The sequence below is a fragment of the Talpa europaea genome (genome assembly GCF_964194135.1).
Source record: "Talpa europaea genome assembly, chromosome: 7".
NCBI lineage: Eukaryota > Metazoa > Chordata > Mammalia > Eulipotyphla > Talpidae > Talpa > Talpa europaea.
Genome location: NC_140074.1, coordinates 16,263,064 through 16,283,896, shown reverse-complemented (window position 1 = coordinate 16,283,896; position 20,833 = coordinate 16,263,064). Strand labels below are relative to the sequence as shown.

At 35.3% G+C, this 20,833-nt stretch overlaps 1 protein-coding gene across 1 annotated transcript in view; it reads left to right on the top strand.

The window, feature by feature from the left end:
- Positions 1-20,833, top strand: part of IFT74 (intraflagellar transport 74) — a gene marked incomplete at its 3' end in the record, with an annotated part of 63,191 nt that overhangs the window by 21,538 nt on the left and 20,820 nt on the right. Inside the window, exons 8-12 of the mRNA XM_084236769.1 lie at positions 4,661-4,799; positions 6,508-6,570; positions 7,948-8,091; positions 10,857-10,897; positions 13,388-13,467. Of these exons, the coding sequence (XP_084092895.1) occupies positions 4,661-4,799; positions 6,508-6,570; positions 7,948-8,091; positions 10,857-10,897; positions 13,388-13,467 (467 nt within the window). The remainder of the gene's footprint in view (positions 1-4,660; positions 4,800-6,507; positions 6,571-7,947; positions 8,092-10,856; positions 10,898-13,387; positions 13,468-20,833) is intronic.

Here is a 20,833-nt window from a genome sequence, read left to right as displayed (position 1 = left end):
TCTTGCCATACTAATTCTTTGTTCTTTTATGTCACTTGCTTCTTCTTAGCCCCAGTAGCTTTTAAAGTCAGTGTTCTGAAATTTCATAATCCTGTGTGAAAGTTAGTTTTCATTGATGAAAATGGGTATTTGGTGGGTGCTTTCAATCTGGAAGCTACGTCAGTCAGTTCTAGCAGATTTTATAAATTATTTCTTGGGTAGTTTTTTTTTTTTTTTTCCCTTCTTTTCAGTCTTCTCTTTCTAGAACTCCCTTAATTGTATGTTTGATCTCCTAGAATGATTTTCCAATATTTTATCTTTGCTCTTCTACCTTTCACTTCTGTGTGTTTTTGCTCTGCTTTCTGAGAGATATCCTCAGTTTTATCTTTAAACTTCTCTATTAGTTTTTTTTTCACTGTCATCTTTTTAATTCTATAAGCTCTTTTTCTCCTCTGAATGTTTTCTTTGACATTGTCCTGTACATTTTCTTGTTATTTCTCAATTAATTTTTCCTTGAATAGCCTCTGTGGCCACAGGTTGTGCTTTTCTGGCTTAATTTGGTTAATGTCCTTTATATTAGAGGCCTTATTCATATATCTGTTAACACTGGGTTTGGAGCTTACATATAAAAATAGATGACTAAAAAGCTAATTGGAAACTGTATTTATGGGTCTTATTGACTGTAGACCTTGCTGTAGACTAGAAGTTGCCAAGCTATTTGCTTAGGAATTCCTAAATTTTGTTATGTTTAGCTCTTTTCTCTTGCTGGCTGGATTCCCCCAAATGATTCTTCTAACCTACTGCCTCAACAGGTAAAGCCATGTGGTCAGGATTCTGAGAGCTGGATGGTGAAAGTGGGCTTATCTTCGTATGTAAACATATTCTCACTGTCAAATATATATTAGCCCCTCCTCCTCTGGTTACACAATACCTCGTGCTGCCAATTTCTAGACCATTTAGAGGTTCTGCAGTATAAATTCTGGACCATTTAGAGGTTCAAGTGGCTTCTCAACTTTTCCACATTTCTGGCTTGGGAAAATTTTTGCTTTAGCAGTCAGTTCCATCTTAACTATTAGCATTCCAGTTTCTTGTTTGTTTGTTTGTTTTAAGATTTATTTATTTATGCATACAAGAACTGGGGTACAGGCCAGAGGTATGGTGGGTGAGAGGATTCACCAGAGGCAGAGCAGAGAACAGAACAGGCAGATTGATGGAAATACACTGCTGAGGGGAGCAGCAGGTGAGTCAGGAGAGGTCTGCTGCACCATGTGGGTAGCTCCCTGGCTGGGGATCAAACTCATGCAGCAGTGGCTGCGGATAGCCTCATAGGTTGTGTCTTAATCCTTTGCACCACCAGGGAGGCCCTAGTTTCTTGGTTTTATTGCTATTCCTCTCTTTTCCATTCTCTTTGTCCTTGGATTTTCTATCCCTTATTACTTTTTATTTTCATTCTCATTGGGTTCTGGGCAGAAAAGTTAATAGCTACAGTCAATGTGCCATCTAACTGGAAATTGCTATTTATTAGAGTAAATTCTTCTTGAATTTACGTGAATACTTGAATATTTTCTATTTAATCATTTATTACTGTGATGTTTCTTGTTCTTTATCTTTTTTTAAAGTCATAGAAACTATGCTGCAAATATCTATTTGAATGGTTATAAAGACATCTGTGGTGTTTTTCTAACATTTTGTCTTTTGAACCTTCTTATGGCATTTGTTACAATTGGTTACTTATGATTTTTATGAAAAATTAATTCCATGAGAGCAGGAAGTAGGACAGTTACTCAGAATGAGACTCACTTCAAGTTATTAATTACCTCATTAGCAATGAGAAATTTATTGTTATTTCAATACTGATATATTTTAGTTGACTTCCTCATTGCTTTCAGTTCGTTCATCTGTTTATGTATATTCTCCTTCCACTTTTTCCCTATCCATAGTTAAATCAAACTTGTTAGAAAAGCCACACTTTCTTCCAGATTTTTACAACTTAGATGTAGCTCATAATAGAATCTCTTTTAGACTAAGAAATTAGTTCAAACTGTCACTTACTCTATACCATTTCTTACAAAAGGGGGGTGCCTAATATGTAAAAGGTTGTTTACCCATATTTAATGATCTTTAGGAGTAAGTATACAGCCTCTTCCGTGGCTTGTTTCTGTACTTTCAGTGGTGTAATAAAGTTTATATTGATGTCTATGGCAGGGTGAGATATTGGCAAATAAAAGAGACGTGCCTTTTTTTCCGCCCCAGAAATAATTGGGTAGAGATCATTAAATAGGGTAGGACTATAAAAAGGTGATGAACTGGACTTAAGATTTGATGTGAAATAGGAACAGCTGAAGAAAGTAATGGAAGTCAGGCAGCACTGTGAGCCTATGAAGACAGAAGATGGCCCTGCATTACTTATATCATCTATTTAATACCAGAAATTATTTTATCCATTGTGCTACTGGAAATAAAACTATAAGGATTAGAGGAGTCTTTTTCCTAATTGACAAATCTTAAAATTACAAGCAATATATACAAGAAAAGTGCTGTAATTATTTTGGTCTGTTGAATAAAATATATGTATCAGATGTACAGCGTTAAAAATCAACAGGTTAATATTTACATTAAATTAGCCACTAAAATTCTATCCTTCACCATACAATTGACCTCTTTTATCTGATTTACCCACTTCCCTTCCTCTTCCCATGTGGTAAACACTAATTGTTTGTGTAATCCAAAAGTTTTTTTTTTGTTTGTTTCATTTGTTTGCTAAAAATTTTTATAATGGAAAATTTTAGGACAAAAATCTTGAGAAAATAGTCACTACCTAGTATCAACAATAATCAAATGGTGGCCAATCTTTTTTCATCTTACAAAGTTGTTTTTAAGTTATTGTCACTTCAAAATGACCTGTGGTGACTATACTTCAAAATAAAAAGATCTTATAAATGTGATTGGCTAGATGAAAACTTCTTGATTTTGAAAGAAAAACAATTACTTTGCATTACAGCATAACTTTATTTGAGAAAGATTTTTTTTTATCCATGTTCTAGGTTTATAATTGTAAGGTTGGTTACATAAAAATATAATCACATTTTCTGCTCTTACTTCACCTTTTAAAAACAAAGATTATAGTACAGACTTAACAACTTAATTATCATTTTTTAGAATATCAACAACCACCCCAAACCTGTAATTACATAGGATCTTACCTTTATTTTTTTTTGCTTTTGTCTCAGAAAATGGTGTACTAAGGAATCTATTCTGTTTCTTCTAAACCAATTTAAAAAAAAAAAAGTATGTCATATGATTACATTTCACTTTGTGTTAACCTTTGTACCCAGTGAACAGGTGATTAAAAAAAAAAAAGTGCTAGAGTTCCTTAGCAAAAGATTGACTAGCATTTCTTCAAGTCATCTTTGACTTTTGCATGTAATAAGGTGGTTTGCATAGCGTTTTTCGTAATTACTCTTGAAAAATTTAAATATAAGTAACTTATGTTGTGAATTAAAGTACATAAAAAATAATTGATAATGCATGCTTTGCAAGATACATAGGTGATTTGAGTTAATCGCAAAGGTATTTTGTTTTTGGAAAGATTCGAGTGAAAAGATTCCACCAAGTTTTACATTCCACTGAGTTTCAACTTTGTTGTTTACTTATTTTTATGATACCCTCATTGGTGGTTTTACTGCTGTTACAGAAGGTACAAAGTGCTGAAAGCATCAAAAGATCTTACACTTGGCCATTTTGTTGTCTTAAAATTCAGTTACCTTTTTTGTGCTATAATTTTCCCTCTGTGGAAGGGAATATTGTCCAACATTTGTTCCCATCTAACTATAGTAGACATTAGGCAAAAGCATCATTAAGATGCATTGTTGGTAGTGAATAATCATGGAATTCAGAATGAGTTAGTTCCAGAAGTTTCTTTTCACAATTTTTCTTTACCCTGTTACTAACTGATGTTGCCTAAATAGTAAGTGGCACATCATTGTATTTCTTGCGATTATATGATAAAGATAGTTAGGGCCTTTAATTAATTTTGCTATTATTTTTACAGGATTATATTTGTAATGTTCTTGTTTTTAGGAAAATTAACTTACTATTTTAAACTGTTAAAATGTAACTGATAATTTCTGGAATACCATTTTCAACTAAAGCAATAGCTAATAGGAAATTTAAGTACATTATTAATCCAAAAGTATTTTATTTTTTGAAATAAAATTGTACTATAATTTTTCCTACTCTCCAGTTCACTCAGAGCTGTTTGCTTTATATGACTTACATGATACATTTCCATAACAAAGAAATCTGTACCTTGATGTTTGAAAACCACTATTCTGAAATATAACTTTTATTTGTCTTGAGAGTGTGATAATAAAAAGTATAAATACATTCTTAAGTACAAGGCTTTCACAATTTTCTTTGTTAATTTTTTGTTAATATTGTTTTTTAACAATAATCTGTTTTTTCTAATAAGTAAAATGAATAGTAAGGAAATAAAATGATTTGGAGATTGAGAGGAGAGAGACATAAATTTGAACTGCTATGTCCAAATTTTGTGAAGGTCACATAGAACATTTTTATACAACTATAAGGATTTTCAAACACAAACTATTGTTAAGTGTCCTACTAAGTTGGGACTGACCTTAGTAAAATTAATTTTGTTCCCCCTGACTTTTGATTTCAGGAAAGAAAAACAAATCAGAAGTGTGGAAGAAGAAATTGAACAGGAAAAACAAGCAGCAGATGGCATTATCAAAAATATGTCTCCTGAAAAACAAGTCAAGTATATAGAAATGAAAACCACAAATGAAAAATTGTTGCAGGTAATATTAATACTCTGCAGTCTTGCTACAAAAATCTGAACATGGGAAACCTAAGCAACAATTTGATCAGAATCTTCATTTTTACAAGGTCTACAGATTTGTCTGGACATTTAAATTTGAGAAGCCAGATCTAATTTTCTTATGCTGCGTAAATAACCTAGCTTTTGCTATATTATTTCTTCAGTTCTATGCATCCTTAATTTTTGCATATCATAAAAATAATTGTTTTTACAATGATTTTTTTTAAAAGATAGATTTATTTATTTATACAAGCACTGGGTACAGTCAGAAGCGTGGGAGGGTGAGAGAATTCACCAGAGCCAGAGCGGGGAGCAGAGCAGGCAGAAGGTCCAAAATACACTGCTGAGGGGAGCAGCGGGCTCCAGGAGAGGTCTGCGCGCCATGTGGGACCCACCTCCGGTGGCCGGGGAGCGGCCGGGGAGCAGCCGGGGATTGAACCGGCGCTGTGAGGCTGCGGGCAGCTTCGCAACCCAGTGCTCAACCGCTGCGCCACCGGGGAGGCCCCTACAATGATGTTTTAATGGAAGCATCAAAAGTCCTCATAGATATTTACCTTCTTTTCTGTACTGCCTACTAAGCAGTTTAAATTTTTTACCTGCTATGTCCTTGGTTTGAACAACTAATATCCCCTAACCATGATATTTACATAAGTAATTTGGGTGCCTATTGGTGGAGTATTAAGAATCCTCCCAACATTAAGTTATGGTGTTGACTCAGATTCACATGGAAGTATCCTTTCATGCCCAGATATTCCTTAACCAAATGGTTAAGCAATTAGTTTCCACAAATGCCAATTATGAATGGTTTTAGTTTCTTCATTTTCTTTGATTGGCATTTCAATGTAACTTTTAATTGTAGACAAGATTTATAAGCCACAGTGAAATATAGAAGAAAGTGCATTATAGAAATGTCAAATATAAAATATATAGTTATTCTTTCACAGAAATTTTGAATGAGTAGTCAGTTCATGGTCTTATCCCTTAGCCTTGTAAATTAGTATAACTCTTGGCTCTAAAGGAAATTTGGCAAAAGATATGAAAATATGGTTAAAAAGATCAGAAGTAAAAATCACCACTTTAAACAATGCCATCATTAATTGGAAGACTTGTGATATTTTTCGAACAGAATCAGATTTGACTGTGAATAGGTCTGGCAACCTTTGACAAGTTCATAAACTATTTTTAAAGGTAGATCATGGGCCTCCCTGGTAGTACAGGTGGTTGAGTGCCACTCTGTGAAGCTGTGCATAGCCTCTGCAGCACGGGTTCGATCCTAGCCGGCTGGCAAGAATCCCACATGGCGGAGCAGACCTCTCCTCTCTTGCCCGCTGCTCCCTTCAGCAGTGTATTTCATCAGTCTGCCTGTTCCGTTCCCCACTCTGTCTCTGGTGAATCCTCTCACCCTCCCACACATCTGGCCTGTACCCCAGTTCTTGTATAAATAAATAAATCTTTAAAAAAAAAAGATGGAAAAAAAATAAAGGTAGATCATGGTAAGGGTTTTAGGAATACAGAAGAAATTGGGTAAAGGGGAATTAGTGAATGTTAATAAATTCTAGTCATCTTGTAAAATGCTGTTGAAATTATTTACAATATTTACTTTGTTACATCCATATTTGAAGTTTTGAGAAACAGAAATATTCTTAATGTAACTTGAATTTATATTTGCTTTTTTCCCTTGTTCTTAGGAACTAGATACACTCCAGCAACAGCTAGATTCATTGAACATGAAAAAAGAGAGCCTGGAAGCAGTAAGTACAAAATTAAATAGGGTTCTTACATTACTCAGTCATAGACAATAATTCAATTAATTATGTTATTAGGATTCATTCAAGTACATATTAATTTAACATTTTACTAACAAGAGTATAATATTTTTTCCCCATTCATGACTATACATATCCTTGTTTGGTAAGAAATTAGATTCAACTATTGAGTACCTATTGTGTACATATGAAATTAACATAAATTTTTTTATTTGTTTTTAACTATTTGAAATTTATTGCAGTAATGTTGATTTACATCACAACATATTTCTTAGGGGTATAGGTTTACATTTCCACAATTGTAAGTATTTTTACCAACCTACCACCAAAACAAGAACTTGATAAACAACAGCTTCAGATGTTATTTTCATTGTCATCATAATCATTATCATCACCGTCATCAACATCTCTAGTTCTTTCCATTATTTAATAGAAGTTCTTTCAATTATTTAATAGCCCTTATTTTCTCTTGGTGAGCAGAGCAGCTGCAAATACACATAACTATTCTACTTGGTGTATTAGTTTCTATTGCTACTATAATAAAGTGCTATAAATTGGAGGACTTAAAAGAACATACATTTTCTCACAATTTTAGAATCTGAAAGTTAAAAATCAAGATTTCAGCAGAATCATACTTATGAGATGCTGGGTAGAAACCTTCCTTGCTTCTTCCAAACTTCTGTTAGTGGCTGTCAATTCTTGGCTTTCCTTGCAATCATTATAATCCCTATGTCATTGTGACTTTCTCCTTGTTTATCTCTATAGCTCTTCTCTCAAATGGACAGCAGTAGTGCTGATTTAGGTTCCACTGTAATGACTCATCTTTATTTGTCTAAATCTGCAAAAACGCCATTTCTAAATTAAGTCACAATCACAGGTACTAGATATTAGGACCCTTTATATCTTTGGAGAAGACACAATTCAACCCTAATATTGTGGGAAATTATATAGATATAATTATATATATATATATTATATATAATCTGTTTCAAGGAAAAATATCTCTCCTATAGAAATAGGCTCTTTGGACTTTGAATTGGATATTGTGGTTAAATTTGCACATACAGTGTGACTTTTTTTACTATCTTACCATTGGTAGAGATGTTCTATCGCTGTTTAAATATTATATTTAGAAAATAAAGTAAGCCTACCATCCTCTTGTGACTCTTAGACTGACAATAACTTATGAAAATATACACATTTTTATTTCATCTTAGAAATATGATTTTTAGCATTATTGAGTATGATAGATATCTGATATCTGTGTAAAGATGCTACTAGTTTAAATTTGCCCATATTCTTATAAACTAAAACCTATTTGCAAATAGTTTTGATAAAATACTAATTTTTGGTTCCTTTCAGGAAATAGCACACTCCCAGGTAAAACAGGAGGCCGTATTACTGCATGAAAAACTTTACGAGTTAGAGTCCCATCGAGATCAAATGATTGCAGAAGACAAAAGCATGGGATCTCCAATGGAAGAAAGAGAGAGATTACTTAAGCAGGTAAAGGAAATCCTTTGGGGTCTACAACTTGTGGAGGGGAAGCAAACATTGTTTAAAAATGAACAATGATGTAAAAATTATATAAATAAAGAGAAAATTTAAAAAATGAATAACTCTAAAAAAACAAAAAAAAGAAATTGACACAAAAAAACTTTTATTTTAACATATCAGGATTTGGAAAATGCATTGATTTATTTAAAATATATGAATTAAATGTCAGTAAGTTTGTTAATAAGTGAAAAGTAAGCTTCACCTAAACTAACAGGGACCACTTCACCAAGACAATATAGGAAAAAGTTATTTTTTGCATAAACTTTTTTTTTAATTACATCCTAATTCTGTATTAGGTCTTCATGAATGGTTTGGCCGTTTATTTTTCATGTTTTGTGCCCTGTTAAGAAAAAGTTGAGGGCCTCCCTGATGGCTCAAGGGGTTAAGACATAACCTATGAAGTTATCCGCAGCCACTGCAGCACAAGTTCGATCCCCGGCCAGCCAGGGAGCAACCTACAGGGCAGAGCAAACCCCTTCTAACTCACCCGCTGCTCCCCTCAGCAGTGTATTTCAGTCAGTCTGCCTGTTCTGTTCCCCACTCTGTCTCTGGTGAATCTATTCATCTCCCCCCCCCACCCATGCCTCTGGCCTATACCCCAGTTCTTGTATGCATAAATAAATAAACCTTTTGAAAAAAAGGAAAAAGTTGAAACTTCTTTATTGGTCAGTAAATAATTATATAATCTTATTGAGATATATTTCATTATTTGCTTTGGGTTTCATATTTAGAAAATAAAGGGCCCCAAGGCTAATAACATTTTGTGATTATTACAATCAGTGCCTCCATAAAGTGAAAGGGATTAAAGTGACCTATGAAATCATACTATGTCACAAGGTCATGTCCCTTGAGCTCAATACTTTGTTAATACCCCAAGGCTGATTTCATTTATTTATTTATATTAAAGATTTATTTATTTATGCATACAAGAGCTAGGGTGTAGGCAAGAGGTGCTGTGAGGTGAGAGTATTTACCAGAAACAGAGTAGGGAACAAAACAGGCGGATCCACTGAAATACACTGCTGAGGAGAGCAGCAAGTGAGACAGGAGAGGTCTGCTGCGCCATGTGGGTTAGTTCCCTGGCCAGGGATCGAACTCATGCTTCAGTGGTTGGCGATTGCTTGATAGTGCTGAGACTTTAACCCTGGCACCACCAGCGAGGCTCCAAAGGCTAGTTTTAATCTCACACTAAGTTATAATTAGCCTGTTGTTTATCCTGAGGCACCTGTATAAGCCCTTAGAAGAACTGCATACATATTTGGGGACGACTCCAGTTAGAGACTTAAAAATGGAATGCCTGCTGTAGTCTTAGATTAAACCTATTGGGTTTAGAAGAACTTTGGGTATCAACTCACAAACTATTTATTAGTATCATTCCAGAGAGGTATAAAATGCAGAAACTCTGGAGTTTCTTGTAAAGAAATCATTAAAAGCAGGGGAGGAGAGAGATTTCAGGATAAGATTGCCAAATAAAATACATAACAACTAGTTAAATTTGAATTTCAAATAAACAGTGAACAATCTTTTTAAAAAAATAAAATAAGTATGTGTGTGTATATGCGTGTGTGTGTGTGATGTAAGAATGGTGAGTTTATCCCAAGTATTACATTATCTGTATGTACCCTAAATTTATTTATTTATTTGTTTTTTAAAGATTTATTTTATTTATGCATATAAGAACACGGGTACAGGCCAGAGGTGTGGGGGTTGAGAGGATTCACCAGAGACAGAGTGGGGAACAGAACAGGCAGATGGACTGAAGTACACTGCTGAGGGGAGCAGCTGGCGAGTCAGGAGAGGTCTGCTGTGCCATGTGGGTAGCTCCCCGGCTGGGGATCTAACTCGAGCTGCTGTGGCTGTGGATAGCTTCATAGGTTACGTCTTAACCCCTTGCGCCACTAGGTAGGGCCTGTACCCTAAATTTTTTTATTGTTTATCTGACATTCAGATGTAATAGGGATTGCTAAACTTGTGAACCTAGCTTAGAGGGAATAAAGGAGACAGTCTCAGAAATCCTAGATGTTTATATAAACTGATTCAGGCCTGAAGATTTGTTAATTTCCTGCTGCTATGTAGAGAAAGGAAAAAAATCTATGAATAGCTCCTTGATGATCTTTTTAACTTTTGAGATTGTATTTTACTAAATAAGTTGGAGAACTTAAGTTTGAAGAAAAAAGAGACTATATTTGACATTTTAGTATAACATACTTTAGAAGGAAGTAAATTCTCTTTAAGAAAGTTTGGCAGGGGCCTCCCTGGTGGTACAAGAGGTTAAGTCTCAACACTATGAAGTTGTCAGCAGCCACTGCATCACGAGTTCAATCCCCAGCCAGGGAGCTAACCCACATGGCGCAGCAGACCTCTTCTATCTCCCCACTACTCCCCTCAGCAGTGTATTTCAGTCAATCCATCTGTTCTGCTCCCTACTCTGTCTCTGGAGAATCCTCTCACCGTCCCCTACATACCTCTGGCCTACACCCCAACTCTTGTATGGATAGCTAAAGTACAAGGGACTATGGTGATAGTTCACAGGTGAGTTGGTGATGGGAATTTTATGGGGAGTACACAATGATGTAAACAATATAAATAAAAAATAAATTAATAAAAATGGTTTAGAAAGTTAAAAAATATGAAAAATAAAATCTTAAAAAAAATAGTTTGACAGTGAGTTGTTTTTTTTTTTTAAATACTGTTGTCTTTTTATGACTTTGTAGGTTAAAGAAGATAATCAGGAAATAGCCAGTATGGAACGACAGTAAGTACAGTTACACTCAGTTATGCTAAGATTTTTTTAAATCCATTTCTCATCTTTTAAATTACTTTCTAAATGTATAAGAGTTGCACATTGTTGAATTTTTTTCAAGTAGTTCACATTTATAATGTTGATGCTACTACCAGGCCTCCCTGGTAGTGTAGGGGGTTGAAGTCACAGCACTATCAAGCCAACTACTGCAGCATGAGTTCAATCTCCAGCCAGGGAGCTGACCCACATATGACACAGTAGGCCTCTCCTGACTTGCCCACTGCTCCCCTCAAGTGTATTTCAGTCAATCTGCCTGTTCTACTCCCCACTCTGTCTCTGGTGAATTCTCTCACCCCTTGCACCTCTGACCTCTTGTATGCATAAATAAATAAATCTTTAAAAAAAGACCCTACACTATTTAACCATCACCCCTCTCATTTCCTCCTACTCCCCCCAAGCCTGTGCAACCACTTATCTACTTTATGTCTCTGTAGATTTGCCTATTCTGAATGCTTCATAAAAATGGAATCATACAATATATGGTCCCATGTATTCATGTAAGGGTTCATTCACTTATTCACTTAATATAATCTTTTAACTTTCATCTGTGTTGTAGCATGAATCGGTATTTCATTTATTTTTGTTGCCAAGCAGTGGTCCATTGTGTGGGTAATTCATCAGTTGATAGACATTTGAATTGTTTGCTTTTTTTTTTTTGCTATGATGGATCCCAATGCCATATACAAGCTTTTATGTAAATATATGCTTTCACTTCTCTTGGGTAGATAGCTAGAAGGAAAATCGATGGCTCATATAGTAACTCTATATTTGCTGAAACTACCAGACTCTTTTCTAAAACAACTGCACCATGTTTTATTTTCACCAAAATTATGTGAGAGTTTTAATTTTCTCCAGATCTTCACCAACTCTTTTATTATCTGTCTTTTCTTTATTATACCCATCCAAGTGGGTGTGAAGTAGTGTCTCATTATGGTTGTGATTTGGATTTCCCTGAAGACTAATGATATTGAGTTTCTTTTCCTGTGCTTGTGGCCACAGGTATATCTTCTTTTGTTGTTGTTGTCTTTTAATATTGTGAGTTTTTTTTTAATTGAAGTAGCATTGGCTTATAACACTGTATATGATTCAAAAGTATATGTTCACACCTCTTCAGCTATCTTCATTGGAGAAATTTCTGGTCAGATCCTTTGTCAGTTTTTTAATTGGATTGTTCATCATTTTATTAGTGAATTATAAGAGTTTTATATATGCCCTAGATGCAAGTCTCTTAGATAAAAGCTTTACAAAAATTTCCTCCCATTCTGTGAGTTGTATTTTCACTTTTTGATGTTGTCCTTTGAGGCACAGAAATTTAAATTTTTGATAAGATTCAGCTTATTCTTTTTTTTTTTTTTTTTGTTACTTGTGTCTTTGGTGTCCTAGCTAAGAAAATACTGCCTAATCTAGGGTCACAAAGATTTATGCCTGTATTTCATTCTATGAGTTTTATAGTTCAGTTATTATATTTAAATCATTCTTTTGTATATGTTGTGAGGTAGGTGTCCAGTTTTTTTTTTTCCTTTTGCTTGTGTATATCCAGTTATCCTAGCACCATTTGTTGTTTTGTTGTTTTTTTTTATAAAAGATTTATTTATTTATACAAGCATTGGGTACAGTCAGAAGCACGGGAGGGTGAGAGAATTCACCAGAGCCAGAGCGGGGAACAAAACAGGCAGACCGGCGAAATACACTGCTGAGGGGAGCAGCGGGGATGGCAGGAGAGGTCTGAGCGCCATGTGGGACCCTCACTGGCTGCCGGGGATCAAACCAGCACTGCAGAGGCTGCGGGCAGCTTCACAGCCCAGCGCTCAACTGTTGTGCCACCAGGGGAGGCCCAGCACCATTTATTGAAATAGTCTGTCAACAAACATTATTTAATATTCTTTCCTCATTTAATTGTTTGTCAACTTTGTGAAAAATCAGTTGTATACAGAGACATGGTCTTATTTCTGGACTCATAGTTCTATTCCATGGCTATATAAAGCCTATCCTTATTGCAATATCACAATGTCTTGATTATGATTGCTTTGTTATAACTACTTTTGTTACAGTTTTAACTGATATAATCTTCTTTATGGTAAATTTTCTGATTTTTGAGACTAATTTGCCAGTTTAGTTCAGTTTATATAAACCTACAAAAAATCGGCTGCTAAAAATTTTCACTTAACATCACAAGTCCGGCTTAATGTCTGGGGAATGGCCTGCTGAAAAAGTAGACAACTTAACATTCTTAGAATTTACTGTATGCATAATATGAATCATAAAAAGTATTTAGAAAACTTTTTCATATAAATTTGTATTACTAGCCTCAGAATAGATCATATTACTTCTAGATATTTTTATGCAACTTAGAAAAGATTTAATATTTCCTAAAATTATCTAAATATTTTTACTGAATGTCTAAATTATCAGTCATGAATTCATTAAATAATATTTCAACAGATTGACAGATATAAAGGAAAAAATTAATCAGTTTAATGAAGAAATTAGACAACTTGACATGGATTTAGAAGAACACCAAGGTAATTTTTTTGTATTTTTATAATGTAGATTAATAGATCTATATCATTATTGGTACAGTACTAACTAGAGCCTTGGGGACTATTTACCAGGGATTTATGAATTCTTTATGATGATATATATTTTATAATAGCAGTATAAGCTTGAAATAACTTTTTTAAGACTTTATTTTTTAAGAGTAGCTTTAGGTTTTATAGCAAAATTGAGGGAAAAGTCCAACAATTTCCCATATGCCTTCTGCCTCTGCACATTCACAGCCTCCCCCATTATCAGCATCTCCCACCAGCGTGGTGCATGTGTTACACTAGTGATAAACCTGCACTGGACACATCATCATTTAAGTCCAGAGTTTACAGTAGGGTTCACTGTTGATGCTGTGCATTCTGTGGATTTGGACACATGTGTGATGGCATGTATTTGTCATTACACTAACATACACGGCAGATTCTCTGACCTAAAATTCCTCTGTGCTCTGCCTATTCATTCCTTCCTTGCCTCTAACCCCTGGCAATCACTGAACTTTTTACTGTTCTCTATAGTTTTTGCCTTTACCATATTGTCATATAGTTGAAATCATATAGTATTTATCCTTTTCAGATTGATTTCTTTCACTGAGTAGCATGCATTCAAGCTTCTTCCATGTCTTTTCATGGCTTGATGATACTTTTCTTTCTCACTGAGAAAAAGTCCTTTGTCTGGAAATACCACAGTATTTTTTTAAATTTTTTAAAATTTATACAAGAGAAGAGATATGTGAAAGTTATTCCTCACTAATGCTAATTAATATAAATTTCTTAGTTTTTCCAGTCAGAATATACTTTTCTGACAGTTTTCTAGCCTCGAAGGCCTGAATTTGTACTACTAGCATGATCCACAAGATGGCGCTAATTTTCTAGTCATCCTCATAAACTACACTTGACAAAGTACTGTTACCTCTCCAAGAGACATTTTTGAGTGTTATAATGCACTAAAAATTATTCCTTTATTTTTAGAATATGGTTTTTTCCCAAAGGTTTAATAGATTGTAAAACATCATATCACAAATTTAATATTTAACTCCTAGTGTTATAAGTATGTATCATAATAGCAGCATACATAAAATTCTGTAGGATTATTTGATAACTTTTAAACTGTGAATTAACTCCCCACAGTTTATTTTATAATCCATTTGCTTTTTCCAAAAGATTAAAAATATGAAACAACATTTTACCTTAATTGGTTTGTAAGATACTTCATATTCAGGGTTCCAATGCCTAAGTTAGGCATTTTTATTCTGGCTGTGTAAGGTAAAACAGAATTTAAAAAAAAGAAGAGTTTTGTTTTAGAGCAGTTTCTGAAAGCAGAATACCTAGATTCACATCTGAAACGTGACATTTTACTGGATGATCATGGATATGGCTTACTTGACCTTTATGTACCAGTTTTCTCACCTTTAAAATGGAAATAATAACAGTATCTACCTACTTGTTAGGGTTATTCTGAGAGTTAGATGAATGTAATGTGTATGTATGTGACCAAGAGTTGCACACAGTGTCAAGGTGCTCATAAGTGTAAGTTGTTGGCAATTTTTATTGATGCTATTCATTTATAAACTGAAACTTAACTTTTCTGGAGATTCCCTGAAACACCTTTTTGAAAATATTTTCCCCAGGATATACAAAATAATCTATTCAATTTCAAATTGGTAACTGAGATTTCAAATGATATCTGTATATTGCATTCTAGTTTCTCAGTATACATGCAATGAAGAATGAGTCATAGCTTATTGTTCAGTTGGAAGATTGGTTAAGTTACACTTTGTGTCTTTCATTAGAATGGTGGTATCATCTTTAGATCAGGCTCATCAGAAACATCTGCAGCTTGTTAGGAAAAGAATTCTTGGACTTCACTCCAGACTTACTGAATATAAAACCCTGGGGATAGAGCTCAGCATTTTGTGTTTAAGCAAACCTTCTTGATGATTTTGATGCATGCTAAAGTCTGATCATCACCACTTTAGGAAATAATGAAGAACTTCTGTTGTTTTTTACTACATGCCAAAGACTACTAATTATACCATCAGAATTTATCAACATTGTTCTGTTGAAATAAACTTCTACATAGTCATCCTCATCTTTAGAAATGATGGAGCTTTTAGCAATAATTTAACTTTTACCAATTTAGAGGTTTTTTGTTGTGTGTGTATGTGTATATATATATGTGAGTATACATGTATGTGTGTGTGTGTATATATATATATATATATATATATATACATACATATTGATGTATATTTTTAAGAACCACCAATGGCTGGAGATAAGAGTTATCAAATCTTGGGCCTCCCCTGGTGGCTCAGCGGTTGAGCACTGGGTTGTGCAGCTGCCCACAGCCTCTGCAGCGCCAGTTCGATCCCTGGCCACCGGCGAGGGTCCCACAAAAAAAAAAAAAAAAAAAAAAAAGAGTTATCTAATCTTGTCTGCATGTCTACAAAGAAACTTTCCTGCCAAAATTTAAAACATTTTCAGAGAATATATGATTAGTAAGTTGGGTGAAGCCTAAAGTCAAAATGTAGTTTAAAACATTAAACTTATATGTACTCATTTCAATATACCAGTTTAGTAGTATATATTTAATATTCTCGATTTTATTTACTGCTGTAATGATACGTGAAAAATAAGAGACTGACTATAAAAAATGGAATTTAATAGCTGTACAAAACTAATTAAAATTGAAAAGGGGAGAAGAAAGTGTCCTGGCTTAGTGAAATACGTGAAAATAATATAGGGATGTAGATAATCTAGTTTGAATTAGTTAAATGAAAAATAACCTCCCCCCAACAGCTGTAATCCTAGGTTACATTAACAAAGAGATGATGTATAGTCTATGGAAGCCTGTTCTGGAAAATGGAACCCTAAGTTTGTAGACATCATACATTAGAAGAGACAAGAACCGGCACTCACAAAAAGTGTAATGAAGAGAAAGGTGACGAAACAGAAACCTTATCACCTAAGAAATACTCAGAGGTACAAACGAGACTTAGCTTGCCTCAGAAGGGCTTCTAGTGCAGAAAGCAGAGTCTGTCTGTGCAGAAGTCTTTTGAGATTTATTCTTGCCCCACCTCCAATCAATTTGCTTTCTGCTGTCTGAAACATCCAATATCAGTCAGTAGACCTGCTGAGCTGGAGGCCATTAGGCCCGGGAAATCATTGACACATATGCCTTGTATATTGATAAGGAGAAAAGAGTGGGGTAGTTACCTGTTCTGGAAAGTGATAATCAGACCTTCTCCAGAGTCAGAATGTAACTGGAACCAACATGGGTCCTTGGCCTGTTGTGCCGAGACAGCTGAACCTGTGACAATGGTTTTTACAGCAGGGAAAAGCTTTATATTATTACTTGACCAGTCACATATGCAAGTGGGAACTGATTCAAATCTGTGTCCCTGCCCCTTATAGGATTTTCACTCTCACCTTTAAAAGGTGAGTGGAGGGCACAGACACCTGGATAGGTTAGGAAGAAGGGAGGGGGTTCCAGTATGCAGGTGTAGTGGCTATTCATGCCTCTACTTAAAAAAAAAAAAGATTTATTTGTTTATGCATACAAGAGCTGGGGTACAGGCCAGAGGCATGGGAGGGTGCGAAGATTCACCAGAGACAGAGTAGGGAACAGAACAGGCAGATCGACAGAAACGCACTGCTGAAGGGAGCAACGGGCGAGTCAGGAGAGGTCTGTTGCGCCATGTGGGTAGCTCCCTGGTCGGGAATCGAACTCATGCTGCAGTGGGTGCAGATAGTTTCATAGGTTGCATCTTAACCCTTGCGCCACCAGGGAGGCCCCTCATGGCTCTTCTTGAGCGACATGTTAATCCAGGAGGAAGGCTCTTAGCTTATGCTTCACAGCAGATTTGGCATTCTTTCTTCTAGGGGGTCACATGTATGCCCCGGAACAGAGCTGCTGGGTAACGTTCTAGAACCTGTTTTTACCATTTTCTACTGACCAGGCTCTACTGACTTTGCAAAAACAAGTTAGGTAAAAGGTTGTGAAAAAAGAAGGGGTGGGAGATAAATACAAAGAGGAGGACAATGAGTAGACTTAGACCATTCCTTGTGAAACAGGTTTTTATCTTTGCAAAACAGTTTTCTGACCATGATTTCAGGAACAATTTCTCAGAGTATAAATGGCAAGGTAATCACAAGGAAACCTCTGAGTCAGAGAACATCATTTGACACCAGTGAAGTAAAAGAGACAAACTTCCTGGCATGAGGAAGAGGTGGTTAAGGTGGTACTTAGTCCTTAGTAACACAAGACGAGCATATCTGCCTTACTCCAATGACTGGCTATCGCAGAGAGCATCAAAAAGCTGTAGTATCCCTTTTAAAATGTCCCAGGTCTTTTCTAACAGTTTATATCCATTTCTTCTTTCCCTTCTGTGAGTTTAAAAAAAAAGACTTGAATTTATAGTGTATATTTTTGAGTACTTAGTAGACTGTAAATTTCTTGAGGGAAAATACCTTCTCTATATGACCTACACCACTTGCTGAAGTAGCTTGCCAATATGTACTTTCTGTGTAAAAATCTCCTGAATCCTTTTTACCCATCTAGTTATCAGCATACTTAATATATTTATTAAGTATATATTAAATAAAATGTATATATACCCACCTATCTATATATACACCTCAGTTACATCATTTCTGTTCTGTTATAATTTTTGTGTACATTTAATAGATTGTAAACCCTTCTAGGATAGAGGGTAACTGTCTTGTTCATTTTGACATCACTAGTGCCTTTTATAATATCTAGGATATGACAGACACTCAGTAAATTTGGAATTCAAAAATTATAAAGAACTTACCACATTAAATTCTCACAATTTGAGGCCAGCTCCACATCACCCTCCTCTTATCAGCATGCCCTCCGCCCTCTTCTTTGGTCTTTCCCTTCTTGATCTTCCTACATTAAACCCTTTTGCTTGCCTGCTTTGCATCCTGAATGTGACATACCTGTTAACTCCTCCTGTCTATGAGCTTGTCCTCTCCTATGACAATAAATCTAAGGATAGATTTGGTAACCCCTGTATTTTACCCTATTTAGAATGACCTCCATGTGTACAGTGCCTTTCATGGGGAGCTCAGATATAATCCTCTAACTGAGAAGTCATAAAATAGAGGAGATCTCTTATGCTCTGACCTCTCTCCTTAACATGAGTGATACGGGAGGAGTTTTTATGAAACTTGGGAATTTGCTGAAATAGTGGGAGCTCTTTTCTATCTAATTCAGCTGTGCAGCTGGAGCCATTGACGAAATATGTCCTCCATATTTGGCAGCGAGGAATATGGACTTAAGGGGAGCAGAAGGGAGGAGTCTCACAGGTTTCTAACTTAAATGGTGTGTGTGAAGGACTACGAAACATAGTAGGAAACATAATGGAATGCAGACTTTGAGGGGGAAGACTGATGAATTTAATTATGGATATACTGAGTATTAAGATATCCTGAAAGATAGTCACAGAAATAGATCTAGTGAACAACCGAATAAAACAATCTGAAAATTAGGGGATAGGTCAAATTGGATTGTTCCTAAACCACAGGTATGGATGGGATTTCCTTGGACATAATGTAGCATTAGAAGTCAACTAAGAACAAAACCCAGAATTTAAAAGGAGAGAAAGCTATGACAAGAAGACAAAAGAGGAGTAATCTGAGAACAAGATAAGCCAGAGAAACATCCTGAAGGGAGGAGGTTCCCAGTATGCAGGTGTAGTAGCTATTCATGCCTCTTCTTTTTATTTTTTTTTAAGATTTATTTATTTATGCATACAAGATCTAGGGTACAGGTCAGAGGCATGGGAGGGTGAGAGGATTCAGCAGAGACAGAGTGGGGAGCAGAACAGGCAGATTGACTGAAATGCACTGCTGAGGGGAGCAGCAGGCAAGACAGGAGAGGTCTTGTGCCATGTGGGTCACCTCCCTGGCCGGGCATCAAACTTGTGTTGCAGTAGCTGCGCATAGCTTCATAGTGCTGATGCTTAACCCCTTGCACCACCAGGGAGGCCCCAATTTTTCACATATTATTAAGTATAACATGTCTAGGAGTCCTGTAAAAAACCTCTTCAACCTGCTCTTGTTCATTCACTCTGATCCTCAAATGTCTCAAACAAAAACTGTCTTTCTTCCTAATTGCCACCACTGTGCTGCAGGCATCCTTCCTTCATCTTTCACCCAGATTTCTGTGACAGTTTCTAGTCTTTTTTTTTTTCTTCTCTGGATTAGAAATGTCTTTCAAAAGTTGCAAATGGATTGTTTTATACCCCTTTTTAAAATTCTTTAGTATTTTTACCATTACCCTTAGGAAAAACTCCAAATTTTTTGTAACGTGTCTTATAAGGTCCTTTATAACCTGTTTTATCTTTATGCCTCTTTTTCACCTCATATTCCCGACCTCAACAATACCACTTGTTCATTTCCTTGTGAGATAGTCATTCTCACTTCAAATATTTGTGTTTGTAATGCTTTGATTTTGAACATGTTTTTTCTGAATTTTGACCTGGAATTGCTTTTCATTTTTTCCCTATAATTAAGCTTAAATATTCCTTCTTTAAAATAATATATCTTGGGGTAGGTCTCATTGCATTTAGATGTTAGCTTCATGGACTTGAATATATAGTTCCTTCCCTAGGTTTGGTACATTTTCCTCTATTTTTTTGAATAAGCTTTCTGTTTTCTATCTTCCCCTTCTTTCTTTTTTTTTTAAAGATTTATTTATTTATACAAGAACCGGGGTACAGGCCAGATACGCGGTATCTTCCCCTTCTATGTAGTTCTGATAGTTCTTGAAATATTTCTTTTTATCCTTTTTTTTTTCTTTTTACTTTGTCTCTTCTACCTGGTTGTTTTGTGCATTACCATGGACACTAATTCGATCCTCCACTTGGTCTATTCTGTTTCCATAGCTTTCTCTAGAATTATTTTTATCTCATCTATTGAGTTTTTTCTTTTACATTCAGAATCTGTTATTATTTAAGGCTCAGTTTCTATTTCTGTTCATTAATTTTATTCTTTAGGTCATTCATTTGCTTTTCTGAATTTTATTGTATCTCTTTGGTTAGGTTTTCTTTTATCACTGTAATTTGCCTTTCTGTTTTTTCTTCTATCATTTTTATTTTCTTTTTTAGAGCAATTTTGTTTTTGTTTTTTTAAAGATTTATTTATTTATGCATGCAAGAACTGGGATGTAAGCCAGAGGTGTGAGGGGTGAGAGGATCCACCAAAGAGAGTGTGGAGCAGAACAGGTAGATCTACTGAAATACACTGCTGAGGGGAGCACCAGGCGAGTCAGGAGAGGTCTGCTGAGCCATGTGTGTTGCTCCTTGGCTGGCCAGGGATC